General features: G+C 41.5%; 1 protein-coding gene across 1 annotated transcript; it reads left to right on the top strand.

Annotated features, from left to right (window-relative positions):
- Window positions 1-1615: 1615 nt before the first annotated feature.
- On the top strand, window positions 1616-18900 carry TM2D3 (TM2 domain containing 3). The gene is made up of 6 exons (XM_068275546.1): window positions 1616-1718; window positions 3908-4000; window positions 8360-8517; window positions 11978-12158; window positions 14167-14242; window positions 16312-18900. The coding sequence occupies exons 1-6, from the start codon at window positions 1637-1639 to the stop codon at window positions 16475-16477; spliced, it is 756 nt and encodes a 251-aa protein (XP_068131647.1). The 5' UTR covers window positions 1616-1636; the 3' UTR covers window positions 16478-18900.
- Window positions 18901-20438: the final 1538 nt, after the last annotated feature.

Genomic DNA, 20438 nt, shown 5'->3' with positions numbered 1-20438 from the left:
TAATCAGACTTAAAACACTAATCGCTACACAACTGCTGGCAAATTGATATACTTTTTAAAATCGCTCCCTAAAACGCTCAAGGAATCGCTTGCAAACTGCTCATACGAAACGCTAGTGATTGCGATCAGCGATTGCGTTTTGCAGTGGGTTCCAGGTCTGAGGGTGCAACATGTTACCATGGAACAGACAGGTGCTACAGTATATAGTAGAGGGCAACTTAAAGAAAACCTGAACTGAAAATTGAAAGTCAAAATAAGCATACACAAGTCATACTTACCTTCCATGTAGTCTACTCCTCAGTGTCTTTCTCCTCTCCCACGTCCTGTTTGTTCACTGTGATCGCTGGAATTTTCCGTCCTCCATTTTGAAAATGGCCATTACACATAACAGCTTTCTGGTCAGCACACAGTTAAACTGTAACATTGCCCACTTGAGCCATAGGGAAACATGGACATTACCGGCCACATCAGTTGTCCACTCAGCTGTAACTGACAGCAACTGATATTTTACTGACAGCAACTGATATATTTCAGATCTGACAAAATATTGTCAGAACTGGAAGGGATTATTGTCGGAAGAAAATTGTGAGCTTCTGACAGGAACTGATGGCAAGGTAACTATGTAATGTTCATTTGAAGTTACCTCATGTGTTTATTTTAAATATTTTTACTCAGTACAGGTTCTCTTTAAAGTGGACCTGAACTCAGAGCTTCCCCTCTGCTCTAAAAGATGTACAACAGCATAATAACCTTTAAAGAAAAACATTTCTTTATTACAGCTGATACAAATCCTGCAGTAAATCTGCAGTGTATCTACTTCCTGCTTTCATGGAAGCAGACATATTATTAACATCCTGTGCTTTCAAATTAGCCTCTCTGTTGTGGCAGTCAGCTGTCACAGCTGAGAGATCAAATTACAACTTGTGATTAGGCACAGATAAGGGGGAATTAGACAGGTTAACTTAATTTCAAACATCTGATCTGCATGCTTGTTCAGGGTCTATGATTAAACATATCAGAGGCATAGGATCAGCAGAACAGCCAGGCAATTTGCATTATTTAATAGGAAATAAATATGGCAGCTGCTATTATCGCTCTCACTTCAGTTGTCTCTAAATACATTCAGGATGTATTTCTCTGTTTCCCTTCTGTCCTGTGCGAGAGTTCAGGCATAAAAAGTTGCTTAGTAGGAAGTCCTTGGTCCTGGGGTCATGCCATTTATGTTTGCGTTTTTACAGAATTTGAACAAATTGATACGCAGAATTCGCTGTGCCGGCAAGTACTGTACAGCCTAAGCAGACAAATATGGGGAAACATAGATACAGTATTGATATTAGACCGTGTCTGTCATTTGACTAATTCAGAATACAAAACAGAATGAGTAATACAAAAAAAAAGTACAGTATTCTACCACTGCTGTTAGAATTCACAGAACCCGTGAGAGTGACAGAGGTGAGAGCGAGGTGTGGATCGCAGCTTTCTTCACTGGGCCGCGCCTGCGTATTGGTAAACTTACTACACTGGGCTGCGCCTGCGTATTGGTAAACTTACTACACTGGGCTGCGCCTGCGCACTATAGACTGGGAAACCTGCACCGTTCTGCGGCTGCGCACGGGGAAGCGCTGCTCACAGGAACATGGCGGATGTGCTCGCTGCAGTAAAGCACCTGTGCAGGGTGCTTCTCTTCTTCTCCCAGCTGTATGGTTATTTCGAGCGCGGTAGGTAAAGCGGTGGCTATAACTCCATGCTGCTGCTGTGCTACTCAGATGCAAGCTAAGCCTAATACTTGTACTAGCTTCTCTTTGCTGATAAGGCACATTTATGATAAACGTTGGGAGTATAAACGAAGTTGAGATTGAGGCTTATGTTTTGTTATATACCTCCATTTCCAGGTATTGGATATCAGGAGAAATGCTGTTAAAATAACTCCAATAATGTGCTGTCCGTAGAGCACAACTGCAGCATTGATTTCCTGACTTGACAGTTCTTTCCTGGTAGTCCGCAGATGAGAATGCAGGGTAGAGACAAACAGATTTTGCCTTAGAAGGCTGTGAAAGCAATGTGAGAAAACGAATCTCAAGGTAGCTTTCAGAGAAGAGAGTAGTGTTTCAGGTATTTAGTGTTTCCTGTGTAAGGAAGAAACACAACAAGAGAGCCTACACTGAAATTGTAGTATAGATGCAGGGACAATGCTCTGTTGGAAAGGCCTCCTATCTGGGGCTGGAGACACGAGTATGGGTTACCCGCAGCTATGGACGCTGTCATATTTATTTCCTTTTAAACTATTAGTTGCCTTGCAGTCCTGATCTTTCTGGCCCGTAGGATCTAAATTGCATACATGAAACAAGCATGCAGCTAATCTTGTCCGATTTATCATAAACATATAATATGCATGCTTGTTCAAGGTCTATTAGAAGCAGAGGATCAGCTGGACAGCCCGGCAAGGTGTGTTATTTAAAAGGAAATGAACATGTCAGCCTTCATATTCCTCTAACCTCAGGATTCCGTTCAAGAAAAGGTAGATCCTCTGGTTCCTGGGCTACCTTTCTTTTGCCTCAGGCTGTGTCTAGTTCTGGGGAATATCTACTAGGTAAGAAGATTAAAAAGTGGTTTATAGCCACTATAAGGCTCCCTGCACACTGCATGCGATTCCGATTCAGCTTTTTAATCGGTTTTTACATCTGATTCCGATTTTTAATCTTTCTGCATGCTGCATTTTTTGATCCGTTTTTCTGTTGATTGTATTCAGAGAAAAGCGGAAACTGAATCGCAAAACGGATTTGCAGTATGCCGGGAGCCTTGGGCCATTCACAGCTGGTTTAAATCTTGGCACATTTATCCACACAAAAAATGTGACACATGAATATACTGGAGCCTATTCCAGCTTCCCCACTCATGGCCTGAGGCAAAAGTAGGGAAGCCCAGGAACCAGAGGACCTACCATTTAATGCCCGGTCCCCAGGTCTTAGGGGCGCAAGCTCGACTGCTGGTAACCCATACAGGGGTCTCCAGCCCCACATGTGAGGTGAGACCTTTCCAACAGTGCATTGGCCCTGCATCTACGCCACTTTCAGTGTGCGCTCTCTTTTTTTTCTTCCTTCACTCTAGACCAGGCATGGGCATACTTGGCCCTCCAGCTGTTGAGGAACTACAAGTCCCACAATGCATTGCAGGAGTCTGACAGTTACAGTCATGACTCATAAAGGCAAATGCATTGTGGAACTTGTAGTTCTGTAACAGCTGGAGGGCCGAGTTTGCCCATGCCTGCTCTAGACTGTGTGACTTTTATTCACTTGAGACAATACAACATTAAACTAAAATGTATTTCTTTATTCACGACGTGTTTCTGCAGCATTGTTTTAATCAGGTATCATCAGGAGCTGTGAGCGCTTTTTGAGCTATTTAAATTTTCTGGTAAATTCTGTCATGAATTCTAGAATAAAGAATTCAGTTTCAATTTTTAATCCTTTCAAAATGGAAATAATTTTTCCTATTTACCAACACTGCCTGGGACCCTTTTTACACACTGTTCAGTTTACCTCCCACTCTCTGATTAGGAGTAAAGTTTCTTGATATACACCCAGAGTAGCCAATAAAGGGGAACAGTATTAGCAGCAAGTAAGGTGGTGATATGAAGAAATACCAATGATCACATAGTGGTTATCTGTTGGACAACTCAAACCACAGGTAGCATCCTAGAAATACTATTATCCATATAAATTAGTACAACACACAAGATCTGGCTGCCCTGGACATTTTGTTTCAGGTTTTCAAAATAATTTTATAAGTCTGAGGGAACTTGTGCCAAACTGTAATGGGATGAAGGGTGTATTTACTGTTTTTAAAAACTGTTTTACATTACCTTAGCTGCACTGTTATATGTATTTGACAAATTTACTCCTTTTAGTATCATTGAATTCTGAGCACTTTGAAGCTGAAGCGCAAGCACTAAAAGACCAGCCCCCATCATCTACAATTTCACCAAGCGCTAGAGCAACAGGTCAGTATTGGCTTAATCTTATTGGAAAATAATTTATTGGTAAATCCTTTAACATGTTCTAGATAATTCTATACTTTATATTTCTAATAGGAATGGTCAGTGAGATGCAAATAATCCCAACCTGATGTACTGTAATGTTATGCAAATCTATACAGCTTTAAAATGGATCCATTGAATTCCACCTAGGTGTGATTTGGTTGGTTAGTTTTCTAGCTGCATTTATTTTCATACAGAATCTGCATCATCCTGATTGGTACTTTTCTGTTAGCCGGGCGCATCCACTAGGTGGCGATAAAACTCCACCAGAATTACATCTTTCCCTACTATCCATGGCGGCCTGGAGGGGGGAATAGTAATTAACGCCACCTAGTGGATGCACCCCCGGCTAACGGAAAAGTACCTCCTGATTTACTGTGGAATTAATTGCATCTCATGGACCCTCGCTTATTACTACAAAGACAATCCATACATGAGGGATGTTTATTTAAAGTGATAAATACTGTTATTTCTGCCTTGATTTGAGCTCGGAAGGAGATGCCACTCACCCTGTCTTCCATTAAAGTTTTATGAGGAGGTGTGTAGCATAGGCTGACTCTTTCTTTCTACCTATTGCCTTCTGGGATGAGGTGTGGCTAAGCTGCCTCTTCCATTAGGATATATAGGGGGCAGCAGAGTTCTATGTACAGGCTCCATGGGAGGGTAGGAGACTGCCTTTCTGTCACCAGAAGAGAGCACCTTTCACAGGTCACATGACTATGCTATGCATCCATACATAATGTATTCCCCTCTCTAGCCTTTGAATTAAAATGTATGCTAGGTTTTCACTACTAGATTTGTCTCTAATAGGATGGGGGGAAAAGCTTTTACTTAAAGGGGCAAAATGGGGGAACATTTTAAGATTTAAAATATGTGCAAATATATACAAATAAGAAGTATGTTTTTTCCAGAGTAAAATGAGCCATAAATTACTTTTCTCCTATGTTGCTGTCACTTACAGTAGGTAGTAGAAATCTGACAGAAGCGACAGGTTTTGGATTAGTTCATTTCTTCATAGGGTATTCGCAGGGATTTGTTTTCAAAAGCACTTAGTGAATGGCAGTTGCTCTGTCCAACTGCCAAAAAACTGTGTAGCGAGCAGGGAAGCTGGCCAGCATTGTTTGAATGCTTTTTCAGGAATATCTTTATAAAGAATAAAAGCCTTGCTGAGAATCCCCTATGAAGATATGGACTAGTCCAAAACCTGTCACTTCTGTCAGATTTCTAGTACCTACTGTAAGTGGCAGCAACATAGGAGAAAAGTAATTTATGGCTCATTTTATTCTGGAAAAAACATACTACTTATTTGTTTGTTTGCACATATTTTAAATTTTACATTTTTTTTTCCATAGTGCCCTTTTAAAGATCAAAAATAGGTTAAAAGGAAATTAGTAAAATTATACCTGGCAGTTATTAACTTTAAAACAACTCCTGTTCTGGTGTAACGGTTTTCGGTCATCTCTCCTCTGTCCTGATGCCAGCTTTCATTGGAATAGGAAGTGAGGGAAATCTCCTTTTATAAGGTTACAAACAAAAGTAAAACCTTAAAGCGGACCCAAACCAAACAATTTTTTAATTCAAAATATTTATTTGCACCACTCTGACACATACAACGATAAATAAACACTCCTTCAAGCCTATGAGCATTTCAGTGCATGCATTTCACCATTCTCTTTTAATAACGAGGGTTATACAGGTGGCCGCCATTAGCAATTCCTCCTTAGCCGGACACCACCTACTCCACCAGTCTGCTGGATTTTGTCCCGGCAATATGAAAGGAAGGGAGGGGTTCCTCCAATAAATGTAAAATATTTTATATTTGTCATCATGCTGCTGAACAAGGCTGCTATTTATTATTATAATTTAGAAAATAGGTTTTATTTCTTGTATTTTTAATTTGGGTCCACTTTAACTGATTCCAGCTATACCCAATGCTGTGGGAAACTAAAAAATAATTTTGACTGGAGGGTCCCCCTGAAGCAAGAGGTATAATGGCGGCTGCCATATTTATTTCATTTTAAACAATACCAGTTGCCTGGCAGCTCTGCTGAACTATTTGGCTGCACTAGTATCTGAATCGTACACCCTGAAACAAGCATGTAGCTAATGTAGTCAGATTCTTGCATGCTTGTTAATTGTCTGTCTAATGCCTGTTTCACACTGCAAGAGCTTTTTTAGCGCTAGTGATTTGAAAAGCTCTTGTTAATGCAATGCTATGGGTGATTTATTAAACCACAGTACTAAAGTGAGAACAAACTCAGCATTATATTAACAGGAGCTTTTCAAATCATTTTTTTTTTTTTTTTTGCACTTGAGCAATGATTCTCAATGTAAGTGTTCTCACATGAGCGATGAGCGTTCTTTCCAATCGCAAACGTGGGTCCTGCACCATTTCCTGAGCGTTTGCAATTCAATGAAAGGAATAGGAAGTTCACTAAGTGCTTGGAAAAGCAATTTTGTGAGCACTTTTTTTGTCCGAAATTACTTTACAGAAATTCAGTTCCAGGTCAAAGAGTTAACTTCCTGAAGAAAATCTCAAATCGCCAAACAAAAGCACTTACATAAGTGCTTATAGAAATCTCAAATCACTCACAAAGTGCTGGGAAAATTGCTTTAATTAAGCGCTCACAAAAGCGCTCAGCCCTTGCGATTTATAATGTGAACTTTTCCTTAGTTTGAACCAGCCCTAGAAGTATTAGACACAGGATCAGCAGGACAACCAGGCAACTGGTATTGTTTTAAAAGGAAATTAACATGGCAGCCTCCATATACCTCTCACTTCAGGGTCCCTTTGAGGGAGACCATTATGTGTGCAGTGTAGTCACTGTTAGACTTTTATCACAGTAGGGTAGTCTGAAGAAAAGCTTGGTACTGATTGGTTGTGCTTTTAGCTGTATGAAAACAGATTTATACTAAGAGCATGTGGCCACACTTTTTAGCTTTATTATTTGTATTGTTTTTCTCTTCACATGCAATAGTGACAACTGAATTTGATGATTAAATAAAATATGACTTGCAGAACCTTGAAATAGCCCTGGAAACCCATGAAAGTCTGGATTACTTGTGGAGCTTATTGCTGCAAAATTTCTCTGCAGATGCTTTTTCCAGTCTATACCTAGCTGTCTTTCTCAGAGTTTGCTTTTGGAAACAAGTGTTGGCAGCTCTCTGCATTAGAAAGTCTATTTACAAAAAGAAACACTGGGCACTGGGTTTAGCCCTGGAAACCCTGGTTTAGCAGCACTACTATCTGGCATGTGCTCTGCAGTATAAGAAATAAAAAAGTATGACACCACTTTTTTACATGTAGGTTCAAGTTTCCTATTGAGTTTTATTGGAAGCAGAATGTGGAATTGAGAGAGAGAGAGAGAGAGAGAGAGAGAGAGAGAGAGAGAGAGAGAGAGAGAGAGAGAGAGAGAAAACCAACATTTGGTAGAAGAGTTAATTCACACTATCTCCACATGCAAGGTGAGCGCATCATTCAGTAAAGCTCTCACTCTGTTGCCAGTTTACTCTTCTACTAAAGCAGAGTTTAAACAGGTGGTTATGAGGGTACAAAAGTATGTACCGGTATTTTCTGACCGCTATATTCTTCCCCTGCTGTGGTTCTTCCACAGACTGCTAAATAAAGATTTACTGCGACCCTGTACACATGCACCTGGTTGAGGGTGGTTATTGCTTGGTTTGGTTACAGTGGTTACTTTACTCCCCTCAACTTCATTATCCTGTTAATGCTGACATGGTGCGGTCTGGACAGTTTACCTAAAAGTTGCATGAAAAATGTTAAGAGATTGTTTAGCCATTCAAAACCATCCAAGTGATTTACAGGGGTGGAACTAGAGGAGGGAAGCCTCTGCAACCGCAGCGGGGGGGGGCAGAGCTGTAAGGGGGCCCCCAAACACTACTCCATTTCCTCCAGATCAGGTGTTTTTGTGGCTGCATTTGTTGTGGATGTGCCAATTATGATGTCCACACTTGTTTTATGACCCCTGTAAGCTATGAGGGTCACAAGGGGTTAGCAAGGGAAGGGTGTGAACACTGAGAGGCCCTATCAAGGTTTTGCAGGGGGACCCCGTGATTTGTAGTTTGAAAGTCTATTGAAACAGAATTTTGGAATGCTGGATACATTTATGTGCATTGAGTGAGGTTGCACCACACAGCATGGAGGCCTGCAACAGCTAGAGAGTAAGGCTCAGCGTTGTGCACCACTCAGCACTTCCTGTTGTTTGAATTATCCCATTACAGATCTGCTTCTTGAAGGTGATATTCACCTTTGTGTTTTCTTATCAGTATTAGAGAAATGTATTTGTTCATTTTTATTTGCAGAAGTCCCTCTAGTTCCTGATTATATTGCCAAATGTCCAAGCAATGGCCTCTGCATCAAATTACCTGCTGACTGTATGACGTGTAATTTGAACTACTCCTGTACTTATGGAAAACCCACCATTTATGACTGTAAGATCAAACCCCAGGTCATGTGTGTGGTGAGTAAATAGATATTTGTTGATATTTGGTTAATGTACCTCTCATACCATTAAAGGAAGCATAAAGCAAAATGTCCTGCCCCATGATATACTTACCAGGGGCTTCCTCCAGCCCCTTGCAGCTGACATGTCCCACGCCGCATCTTCGATCATTGCTGCATGCTTTTTTCCAGCATATGATTCAGGCACTACTGCAGCCAAAGTGATCAGCAGTACTGCCAGGCAACTGGAATGTTTTATAGGAAATAAATGTCAGCCACCATATGGTTCTCTCTTCAGGTTCCCTTTAATTGGCTTGCATATCTGGTTGAGTGGCCTCTACAGTGCATGGACTGGGTTGGATCGCAGCAAGGGAGCTACAGCCTACAACCAGCTCACAATGGCTGCTCAAACAAATGCAAGGAGTAATTAGTTAGTCTTAAGGCCCATACAGACGTCGGATTTTTCCAAACGACAGGTCGTTTGAACTTCCCGTCGCTCAGTCGTGCGCACGCCAAATTGGGCGTGTGTACAGACTGTCGTTCGCATGATAAGACTGAGTTTGAGCGATCCGCCCGGCGGATCGCTCAAACTCAGTCTTATCACGCGAACGACAGTCTGTACACACGCCCAATTTGGCGTGCGCACGACTGAGCGACGGGAAGTTCAAACGACCCGTCCGGAAAAATCCAACGTCTGTATGGGCCTTTATCCTGCTGCTGCTTAAAGGAAAAGCAGGGTTTGAGGGATGTGGTCAGTTTACATGCAAATAATAATTAACCATCTGCAGTCAAACACCTGTGCCCACAACAAGCACTGATGTCAATAAAAGTAACTGAAAGTTGTGAAAATGGAGGATCTTAGTTTCCAAAAAAAGACTGCCCTTTCTTTTGTACTGGGCCAGGTCATCCCTCGGCAGTTCCCTCCTTAGGTTGTTCCAGTAGCTGGTGCCTAACTATCAAATGAGTTGTTTGAGATGGGGAAAATACACCGTAGTTTGATGTAGTGTCAGAGACCATTGTTTTACACAGAGCTCATCAGTCAGAAAATAAGCAGGCAGTGTCAAATGACATACATTCTTTCTTTATTTTGTGTATAAAATGTTCTGCATCCCTGTTCACCCACTCTCCTGTACCAAGGCATTAGCCTTTAATTGTCTGCGATACTTCTGCATACCTCCTCCTGACATCCCTTTGGTTACCCAGTCTCCTGTGGCTTGGCTTTGGGTATAGTTACATACTGTTAGGCTTGATGTACTACTTGCAGACCTGCTAGATGTCTACAAATGATTGTAACGCACAGTGCTAGACTCTGGTGCGCTGGCCCTGTAGTGCTGTCAGCTGCAGAGGGAATGGAGCAGACAGAGCTTGTTGCACCATTTCTATGGCTCACACTGCTGGTAGGTGCCTCTGTTAAAGAGGAACTGTAACGACAAAACGTCCCCTGGGGGGTACTCACCTCGGGTGGGGGAAGCCTCCGGATCCTAATGAGGCTTCCCACGCCGCCCTCCATCCGTCAGGGGTCTCGCTGCAGCCCTCCGTGCAGCGGTGACGTAATATTTACCTTCCTGGCTCCTGCGCAGGCGCTCTGACGGCTGTCGGCTCCGAAGTAGGCGGAAATACCCGATCGCCGTCGGGTCTGCTCTACTGCGCAGGCGCAAGTTTCCGGCGCCTGCGCAGTAGAGCGGACCCGACGGAGATCGGGTATTTCCGTCTATTTCCGTGCCGAAAGCCGCCACAGCGCCCCCGCTGGAGCCAGCAAAGGTAAATATTGAAGCTACAGTCGGCTCTGTCGACGGCTGTTCGGAGGGCTGCGGCGAGACCCCCGTGGGACAGAGGACGGCGTGGGAAGCCTCATTAGGATCCGGACGCTTCCCCCACCCGAGGTGAGTACCCCCCAGGGCAGGTTTTTGTTGTTAGAGTCTCTTTAAGCCTGATATAAACCTTACATTTTTATTGGCCAAACTTACCACCTCCATGTAGTATGAAGGTCAATGGATTTTGAATACTATGAGCAGACTGTTGGTAAACTCTCATATTACAAGGAAGTGGTAAAATTGGTCAGTGGTTGCCCGATCAAAATTGAAGTTGGGACCTGTAAGTATTGTGAATGCTCCTTCTTTACAGCTCGACGTTTTCATTCCTACAGCAAAACATAAATGTTAGGTAGTATAATCCTTTAAATGTGGGCTTTGTGTTTGACCAGTCAAATTTGTGATTCCCCTGCATTCCTTCAAACAAAAACACTCTAACAAATGCTTTTGTGATGGTGATTTCTGCATAGTGGAATCACTCTCATAAGGTTTCACTGCTGTTTGAGTACCTTTTGTAATGTTTTAGGTCTGATCTATGAGATGCAAATTTATGCAGTGCTTCAATTTTCCCTCTACACGGAACAGAAGTGTCAGTTATTGAAACCGTATTGCGTGTGCATGGATCAAGCAGGAGGGAGGGGGGTAGGTGTGTGCATCTTAAGGCAATGTTTCATATAAGGAAAGGAACGCAAGTGAATACAAAAATCAGATCGTTTCACCATAAAGTGCCAGTGTGAGCTGGGCCTACATTTTAATGGGCACACAGTGCTGTGCAGTGCAGATGCTATTTATCATCCTGAGTGGGAGAAAATTTGTTGTCCACAAATAAAATGTGTGCAACAGTCTGTTGTCCATGTGATTTGCAATGGAGAATATTGAACGGCCTCATATAAATCTATGGTGCCATTCTGCTCTATGGTGCCATTCTGCACTATGGCCCGGTGCACACCAAAACCCGCTAGCAGATCCGCAAAATGCTAGCAGATTTTTAAACACTTTTTCTTATTTTTCTGTAGTGTTTCAGCTAGCATTTTGCGGTTTTGTGAAGTGTTTTTGGTGTAGTAGATTTCATATATTGTTACAGTAAAGCTGTTACTGAACAGCTTCTGTAACAAAAACGCCTGGCAAACCGATCTGAACTGCCGTTTTTCAGAGCGGTTTGCGGTTTTCCTATACTTTACATTGGAGGCAGAAACGCCTCCTCAATCCAAAAAATGCCTCACCCCGGGAGTATGTGTTTCAGCAAAACGCCTCCCGCTCTGGTGTGAACCACCCCATTGAGATACATTGATCAAGCGTATCCACAGCCGCAACCGGCTGCAAAAACGCTAAAAAACCCGCTCGGTGTGCACCAGCCCTTTGTGCTGTGTTGAATTAAAATGCAGCACGTAGAGCTGTGCCAGTGATGATGTGCACGGATCTTTATGCTTGCTGCTACAGGCAGGTGATGTGAAAATGCTTTTTTTTTATCATGTGACAGAACTGTGAGGTCTCTCTATATAACCTGTTTGATGATGAAACATAACATGAGTTGAGAAAGATCCCTGCTGATGTAATGTTTGCCTAGAAATATTTATAAATGGGTAAAATATTTGATAAATAAATTGGTGCTGTTTGTGTTTATTAGTATCCTTTGTATATGTATAACAATGTTTTTCTTGTGCACAGGATGACAACCATCAGAAACAAGAATCTTTCACCATCAATATGACCTGTCAGTTGTGTTGGCAGCTTCCTCCCTCTGAATATGAATGCAGTAAATCTAATTCCAGCATCTGCAAGACGGTGACATGTCCTCGGCAGCGTTATAACGCCACTTGCACTGTAAAGGACCATGTATACTGTTTAGGTATGTTCTGTGGGGCTGAATACTGAGCAATGTGTAATAAGGGCTCATGCATACATTCTGGGTGAAGAAAAGCATAATCTGTGCCTGTATATAGAATACTATTAAATCCTGGAATGCACTTCATGTTCATTTGAAGAGTAAAGCCCTGATGCCAGCACTTCATTCATATCTTAAATTTTACACAGGACACCTGAGGAGTTGTCGGTACACATCAGGAACATACCAACCAAGCATTATGTATGTGTACATTGGCTAGGGTAGGATAAAAATGGTTATTTCAGGAGATTCCCTTTTTCTGACATTAATCATGTTAACATATTGCATCGAAAACAATTGACACGTGATCACCTAATTTCAGTCACAATAACTTAAGTATCGTAAACAGTAATTTATAATCTACTAAATATTCTTAACCGGTGACAAACAGCCAAATGTTCTTGAACAAATGCCTACGAGATTTTCTGTCTAGGTTTCACTCCACACAGCACAAGGTAGCACCTGTCATATCTACTATAGTGCTATTTACCTCTAAGCTAAGAGGAGGAGACCCTATCCATACTTGTAAAACCTTCTAAAAAAATAGATGAAAAAACGGGGGTGGGGGGGGGGTGTCTCAGTGCCCCTGAAAAGAATACCATCCTATACAAACATCAACTGAGTTTAAATTACCAGACTAGCAGTGCGTTGATTACGCATCATGGTTACGGTGGTTACGGCAGGGCCCTCACATAGGGAAGTTGTGAGATTCACTCATTTTGTTTGTCACCCGAGTATCTATGTACTTCTTTAAAACCTCTCTTCTCTGTTTTTGTGCTGCTGGGTAGTTGGCAAAAGCAACTGGGCCAGCTGGCAGAAATCTCATGTTATAGTGTTGGACTTGTGTTTAATACTGTCTGATTAGAATTCATTTGGGTAGTATCAATAAGTTAGTCAGATCCACCTGAGATTTGTTAGTATATGGACAACCTGTATTATTATTTTTTTTATGTTTTGTAGTTGTCGTTTTTTTACCACTTCACCCCAAGACGGTTTTTACCCTAACGAGCGATTTTCACCTTTCCGTGCTCATCCTTTTCATTTGCCAATAGCTTAATCACTACTAATCACAATAAAATGATCTATATCTTGTTTTTTTCACCACTAATTGGGCTTTTTGGGGTTGGTATGTGTTTTCAGTAATTACTTTTTCTATGCATTTTAAAGGGAAATGCAAGGAAAAAATGAAAAAACACATGATTTCTCCAATTTCATCCCCTATAGTTTAAATATAAACACTGCTACTGTACATAAAACCCACACATTTTATCTGCCTATTTGTTCTGGTTATCACACAATTTTAATTATGTCCCTAGTACAAAATATGGTGACAATATATCATTTGAAAATAAAGGTGTATTTTTTCTTTGGGTTTTTTTTCCCCACTATTTTCACCTGCACAGGAATGCACGTGCACACGCGGGAGCGCAGGTGCATGCGCACAGCGGCAGCAGTATTGTCTGACTTAAAAATCGTCCTGGAACTATTAAGAGGCTCTAGCAGGATGTTTTTATAAGTCAGCATGTCATTAAGTGGTTAATGTCTTGCAAGGGCGTCCTACTTTGGTAACAAGTTAATGCTGTGATGTATGATTCAGCATGGTTACAGGAAAAGCTCTATCTAATTTTACCTCACCGTAAAAACAAATTTCTATTGTTCATTGATACTCCGATTTACCAGTGTAGTTGTGACTTTTTTTTCTATTGGAGGTTGTATACTAAGAGGAATGCCACACTCTATACTATACACCCCCTGCTTCAGGCCAGAAGCTGTGTTCTCAATGAAAAGCATCTTACTATGCATACACAAAAATATATTTATTCCTAATTTGTATTCTAACTTTCTAGTATGTAATGTATGTACTGAAACACTGATTTTGTGAACGTCCTTGAACGTCATTCAGCTCTCTGATGTTTGTTTAAATTCTGTACCTATTTGTTATAACGAGTAAGCTGAAATGTCTATTTTTCAGGGAGGCGTGTTTTTCCAAAGATGCTATTTTGTAACTGGACTGGAGGATACAAGTGGTCCACAGCTCTGGCATTGAGGTAATGTAGTATATGAAGATCCCCTGATCCAGACTAGACTGTACAATCCACAGTACATGGGTAATGGAAGTGTTGCTATGGTAGCGTGCATTACCCATGTACACGTTAATTGCATAATACATGGGATTTTGTTGGCGGTAGTACTGATATTGTCATACACCACATACTCATACTAATATTACCATAGGTTAGTGCATCAGTCCCATAGTTACATAGTGGCTACATTATATTTAACAATGGCCATTAAAATCATAAAGAAATAAATTTTACATAGAGCAACGCAAGGTATATGCACTTAAGATATATTTATTATTAGGATTATGGCAAGAGATCTCACAGTGGACTTGAAGTATAAAAATAAATTGCACATTGTTAGCATAGGCAGCAGAAGTTACAGTAGGGTAGCTGGAATAAATGTTACCAAAAAAAAAATAATCTTTTATGCTTTAAAAAAATAATGGATTGGAGAAGGGGAATGGAGTGCCAACCATAGTATTCACAGTTGCCAGTATCTCTTACCTTTAAATTAATCGGAGGGCTGGAAGATCGTACTTAATAAGAAAGGTTGGACAAACTGGGCTTATTTAGCTTGGGGAAAAAGGCGACTGAGAGATGACCTGATTAACATGTATGAATACATCAGAGGGCAATACAAAAGCTTGACAATTAGCTTTTTGTCCCTGGGGTTGTGTGACAGACAAGGGGACATGATTTGCGTGTGGAGGAAAAAAAGTTTTTGCCATCTATTTAGAAAGCAAATTCTATATCTGCATTTAAAGAGGGCTTGGATACTTTCCTTGCATTGGAGGGCATTCACGGCTATCATTTTTAGGTAATTCCCTGAAGAGCTGATCCAGGGATTTATCTGACTGCCATCTGTAGTCAGGAAGGATTTTTTCCCTTGTAAGGCTAATTGGCCCAGGCCTTGTAAGGTTTTTTGCCTTCCCCTGGATAAACTGGGATATGTGCAGGTTCAGGATGGTGTTTTATTTACTTTTTCTGGATGGACTTGATGTATGAATGTCTTTTTTCAACCAAACTAACTGTGTACCTGAGGTGGGGCCCCTTAAAAAATGTATACAATACAGTATCTGGGGCTTCCTCTTGCCTGATCGCTCCCTCATCGTCCTCAGTTGTCTTCAATTGTCTTCTGCTCTTTCAACTGACCCCGAAAAAAATCCTCCAGTCGGCGCAGTCTTGCTCCCGTCACTGGGAGCGTGCAGGTGCAGAACGCTTCGGGCGACGTGAACACTGCGGGAGCGCGTGTGCGGCCAAGCTGAGCATGTGCAGTTGGCCCTGTACTAGAGGACTTTCTGGGGCCAATTGCGGAAGAATGGAGAGTCGGAAGAGGATGGCGTGGAGGAAGCCCCAGGTATGTATATTTTATTGCTGTGGCCCCATCTCAGGGTCACTTTACAGGCTGTCATGGATTTTCCCTTTTGCTTTATACAGTAATTAACTGCTACTGCACTGGATGAGGTGCCGGGGGAGCATTCAGTAGCAGTAGTTACATTCTACCTCATTTCTAATTGGGAATTTATAGTGTAGGTTAGCTTTACTGAGTACATTTTTACCCTATAACTAGACTTTTTTTTTTTTTTTTTAATAGATATGCAGCACTATAGCTGCCTCCATCATGCACCCACAATACTTCATTGTTCCAAATATCATACAAACATTATTACAGTAAGGGCAAAAATACTCTCAGCTTGGCAGCCTTGGAGTGTGCCAGATATGACGTCATGCCTTCAAAGCCTCAGTCCTGAAGAGCCCCTGAAATAATGTAAATTGGATATACAGTATTACAGTGGTTTTCGCAACATGTTATGTACTTTGGTAAAGGGCAGTCAGGCGAAAACTTTGAACCCCTGTTTTCCACTGTGCTTGCTTTAGTGCAAATAACAGAGATACTTCTGGATATATTCATCAACTTCAGTTTCCTTCTATTTTGTAAGAATGCATGATCTTGAATGTTACATTCCATAGTCTTCACACATTCACAATATTGAAGTGTATGTCTATCTTGTGCACATTAGCTACATATAGTAATATGCCTTTGTATTTTACAGCATCACCCTTGGAGGATTTGGTGCTGACCGCTTTTATTTGGGCCAGTGGAGAGAAGGGCTGGGGAAGTTGTTCAGCTTTGGAGGACTGGGCATTTGGACTCTGATAGATGTATTTTTAATTTGTGTTGGTTACGTAGGACCTGCAGATGGATCTCTTTACATTTAGCACTTTGGTTTTGAAAGAAAGAGCAAGCTTCAACTTCTATCACCATATATAAGATTCAGTTTGTTCTGTTTGTAAATTTGATATAATGTACAGTATCTGTACTTAAGACAACTCCAGGGCACTTAAGTCGATCGGAGGAGGTAAAGGTCGCTCTTCACTTCTGCAATGCCATCAAGAGATTTGTGATTTCAGTAACTGGCTACCCTTGTGCTTGTGGTTCAGAGGCTGCATCTACCTGCATGCTGGGCAAGTGAGCCAGCGAAGTCATCTAGGCTTTTGTGGAGCGGACTTATTTCAGCTGCAAGCAACCCAGGCCTGGACTGTGAACTTCACAACTCCAAATCCTGACTCTTCTACAAACAAGTGACATTCTACAGCAGGGATGTCAAACCGGTCCTACGAGGGCCGAGATCCTCACACATTTTTGATACAGCTCAAATTAATTCATGGGACTGAATCAGGAAAGGTGTGGTCCATCAGGTAGAACACATTCCTCTTTCTCAGTCCATCCTAAACACTGGCATAGATCTGGCCCTCCAGGCCTGGTGTTCCACACCTGTGTTCTACAGCATTACACTTGGCCTCCCCTCAGCCATCACTTTAACTTCCCTGGTGTTTATCTTCAACCTGCCTTGTCATTAAGGTCAAATGGACTTTGAAAAAAACTTGTAACTTTTCAGGATTTTTGTTAGATTTCTGACTTTTTTTTAATTGAAAACTACATATTGCTATTTGCACAGCTGAATAAAATATGTTGGTTATGGGGAAAAAAAAGCTTTGCTTCTATTTGAACTTTGTCCGTGTTTAGAGAAAACATATGGGAAATATGGCTTCTGCATGAATTCTACTGTCTGAAACCGTTTTTGTAAGCCTTGTATATGTTGCATGGATTTGTAAAATTGCTTAACTATCTTGTAAAAGCATTTGTCTCATCAGAATGTGTTTGAGCACATCCAATAGTGTTCTTCAGTTTCCAATATTTCAGTGCACCGATTTGTGTTCATCAGCATTGAACGAATTTTGTTTACAAACATTGGGAATATCCCTAGCAAAAAGATGGCAATGAAAGCACTTTTCATTAGAGTGGGGCAAAGGTTGTAACCACAATCTGATATATAGGCAGCCCCCTACTTACAAATAGATTCCATTCTGGAAGATTGAATGCAAGTTGAGTCATGTGTTATACCTACTGAAATGTGGATAAAAGATTTACTTTCAGACAACTTGCGATTTGAGCATAACAATGTTTGTCAATGTGCTTTTAATGTTTTAAACTGCTTACAACAGTTTATACAATACTGCAAAAAATATGTAATACTGTATTTTTTGTACATGGAGACTACTTTGTATGGAACATAACTCCAGTTGTTTGTAAGTAGGGATTTGTCTGTATATTATTGTAGGAGTACCTGTTGCAGAGGAATCCCCAACTTAATAGCCAATAACCAGTCGTCCCTGTGAAAAGGCAAGGAGATGCCTAACCTGTGAGGGGACACACACAGCAATAAATACAGGATAAAGATTGGAACAGTTTCCATCTCTGTCCAGAACCAGTAAGCAGAAGTGTGGATTTACCTCTTTCCTGTTATTAGCTGAGTAGATCACAATTTCAAACTCTAAAGACCACTCAGGTCTGTGTCATTCATGGTGTTGGAGATCTAAACTTTCTCTATTAAAAGTTTTAATTTCATTCTGCATTTTTCATCTCCCCCCATAACTGACTGCGACATTAGAATGGTGCAGTCTGTGTTTACTTTGATGCTAAAACGTTACATCTGTACAACAGCATTGCAGTCTATTTTCAATGAGGGCATTTTGTATTTAAAGCATGTTTGTGATCTGTTCCCCAATTCCCTGTGGCCCATACAGTTATCCAATCTACCCTGTGTAATGTCATCTGTTTAAATAACACATTTCTCAGTAGATGGCACTGGTAACAGCCATTGTGCACAATTATGTCACATTCTGTTCAAAGGCAGCTTTCACCCCTTTTCAGGGGTGGTCATTAAGATGCCAATAACTTTAAATTAATGCAGATTGTATGAAAATGGAATGCAATACACTTGTCCTATATAAATAATCAGCTACTGTATTTAGTCCAATTTCATGACATGTACATTTGCATAAAATGCTTTAAATGAAAGCAGAGAGGCTTCTAAGTATGGCTGACTAGTTTCTGCTTTTTGGAATTGCCTGTTACTCTCCCCCTGAAATTTGTCTTGTTGTTTAGATTCTCACATTGATGCAGTGCCTACCTTGGTAAATTATAACTTCACGTTCATGATGACAATACTGTTCCCTCCAGAACAACCATACAAGCAGTTCAGATTTTTGGAAAACTTTGCTTCAGTAGTTCCTTTCTTTGTTTTACTCTCTCTGCCTCAGTAAGGCCTCTTGCACACTGCATGCGATTCAGATTCAGATTCCGCTTTTTAATCAGTTTTTACATCCGATTCAGATTCCGATTTGCAGTGTGCAGGGAGCAAACTGCAAATCAGAATCTGAATCGGATGTAAAAACTGATTAAAAAGCGGAATCTGAATCTGAATTGCTTGCAGTGTGCAAGAGGCCTAACTGTGTACCATGACCTGATTCGCCAGCTAAAGGTGGCCATACACTGGTCGATTTGCCATCAGATCGACCAACAGATAGATCTGATTACAGAGGTATCGTATGGCTGCCTTTACTGCAAACAGATTGTGAATCGATTCACCATCTGTGAAGCTGCCGCCGTATCCCCCCAACGCGCCCCCTCCCCCCGCATACATTACCTGATCCGGCAGGCGCGAGTCCCCTGGTCTCCGCTGTCTTCTTCTCCGCGCTCGTCTCCAGCTTCACAGAACTTCCTGCCAGGGGAAGTTTAAACAGTAGAGGGCGCTCTAGTGTTTAAACTTCCTGCCGGGACAGGAAGAAGTGAAGCCTGCCGGAACCCGGACCCCAGCGGAGAAGAAGACAGCGGAGACCAGGGGACTCGCGCCGGCCGGATCAGGTAATGTATTGCCGCTAGCGTCGGCCGTCGGGCATTCGAACGCCGCTATCGACCCACTCCCGACCCGCCGGCGATCGAGCAAAATGTTCTGCACAGACGGCTCCACGGGAATGGATGGGAACGATTGCTTTTGGACAGAAATCGATTGTTCTGTCAGTGTTTGCGCAATGATTTCACAGCAGATTCGATCACAGTGATCGGATTTGCCGGAAAAACGTTAGGTGTATGGGCTCCTTAAGAGGAAGAAGTAAGTAAATTGTCTGCAAATCCCTCTAAATGTGAACAGGCCCTACTTATATAAATGAAACACCCCATAGAAAATGAAGGGCTTTATAGCTGGAGCAAGTGAAAGTTTGCATCTCTCCTGTTTGTACATGTGGAGAAAACTACTGCATGCACTACTTTTTCCCCACAACATGTGCAATTCCTATTGGCGACCGTCAGCTGCTGTCAGATGACTCTAGGTGCACGGGAAACGCCATTTAAAAAGGGGAAATCGCCTGTGGAAAATGGACATTTTCCAAAAACCAAGTGTGATCCCTCCCTCACAGTGTTTCATCAGGCCTCCATAGAGTGGTCAGTGAGGTGCAGCGTGGATAAGAGAATAACTTCAGAATCACTGGGATGCTCCAAACCACTAGTGCACATGATGGGGTAGAGGGAGATCTCCACTTTTACTTCTGACATTTCTTCATCAGTAATAATAAACAGAGCTGCCATTGATTCCGTATTTAGTGATTGTATAGAAATTCAGGCTTACTGCAAATTATTTTCAGTCATTTGATTTAGAGCGAATTTGATTTAGTTCAGCACAACCATTTCTGGCCTTTTTTCATTTTGTGTGAAATTGTTTCTACAACCAAACCACTGTCACTACTGTTTTGGTCTGCACACTTGTATGTACAGGTATGTGATAATACTTGAAAATAAATTATTCAAACCCTGTTATAATCTTTTTATTGCTTTCCTGTC

Source organism: Hyperolius riggenbachi, chromosome 3 (assembly GCF_040937935.1).
Source record: "Hyperolius riggenbachi isolate aHypRig1 chromosome 3, aHypRig1.pri, whole genome shotgun sequence".
NCBI classification, from domain to species: Eukaryota; Metazoa; Chordata; class Amphibia; order Anura; family Hyperoliidae; genus Hyperolius; species Hyperolius riggenbachi.
Note: the sequence above shows the minus strand (reverse complement) of the source record. Positions and strands in the feature narration are given on the sequence as shown.

What these genes read in the sequence shown, in the direction of transcription:
- TM2D3 (XM_068275546.1), top strand. Translation starts at nt 1,637, where the DNA reads ATGGCGGATGTGCTCGCTGCAGTAAAGCACCTGTGCAGGGTGCTTCTC. An exon ending in GTATGGTTATTTCGAGCGCG is followed by an intron (nt 1,719 to 3,907) that starts GTAGGTAAAGCG and finishes TACTCCTTTTAG; the next exon opens with TATCATTGAATTCTGAGCAC. An exon ending in AACCCCAGGTCATGTGTGTG is followed by an intron (nt 8,518 to 11,977) that starts GTGAGTAAATAG and finishes TCTTGTGCACAG; the next exon opens with GATGACAACCATCAGAAACA.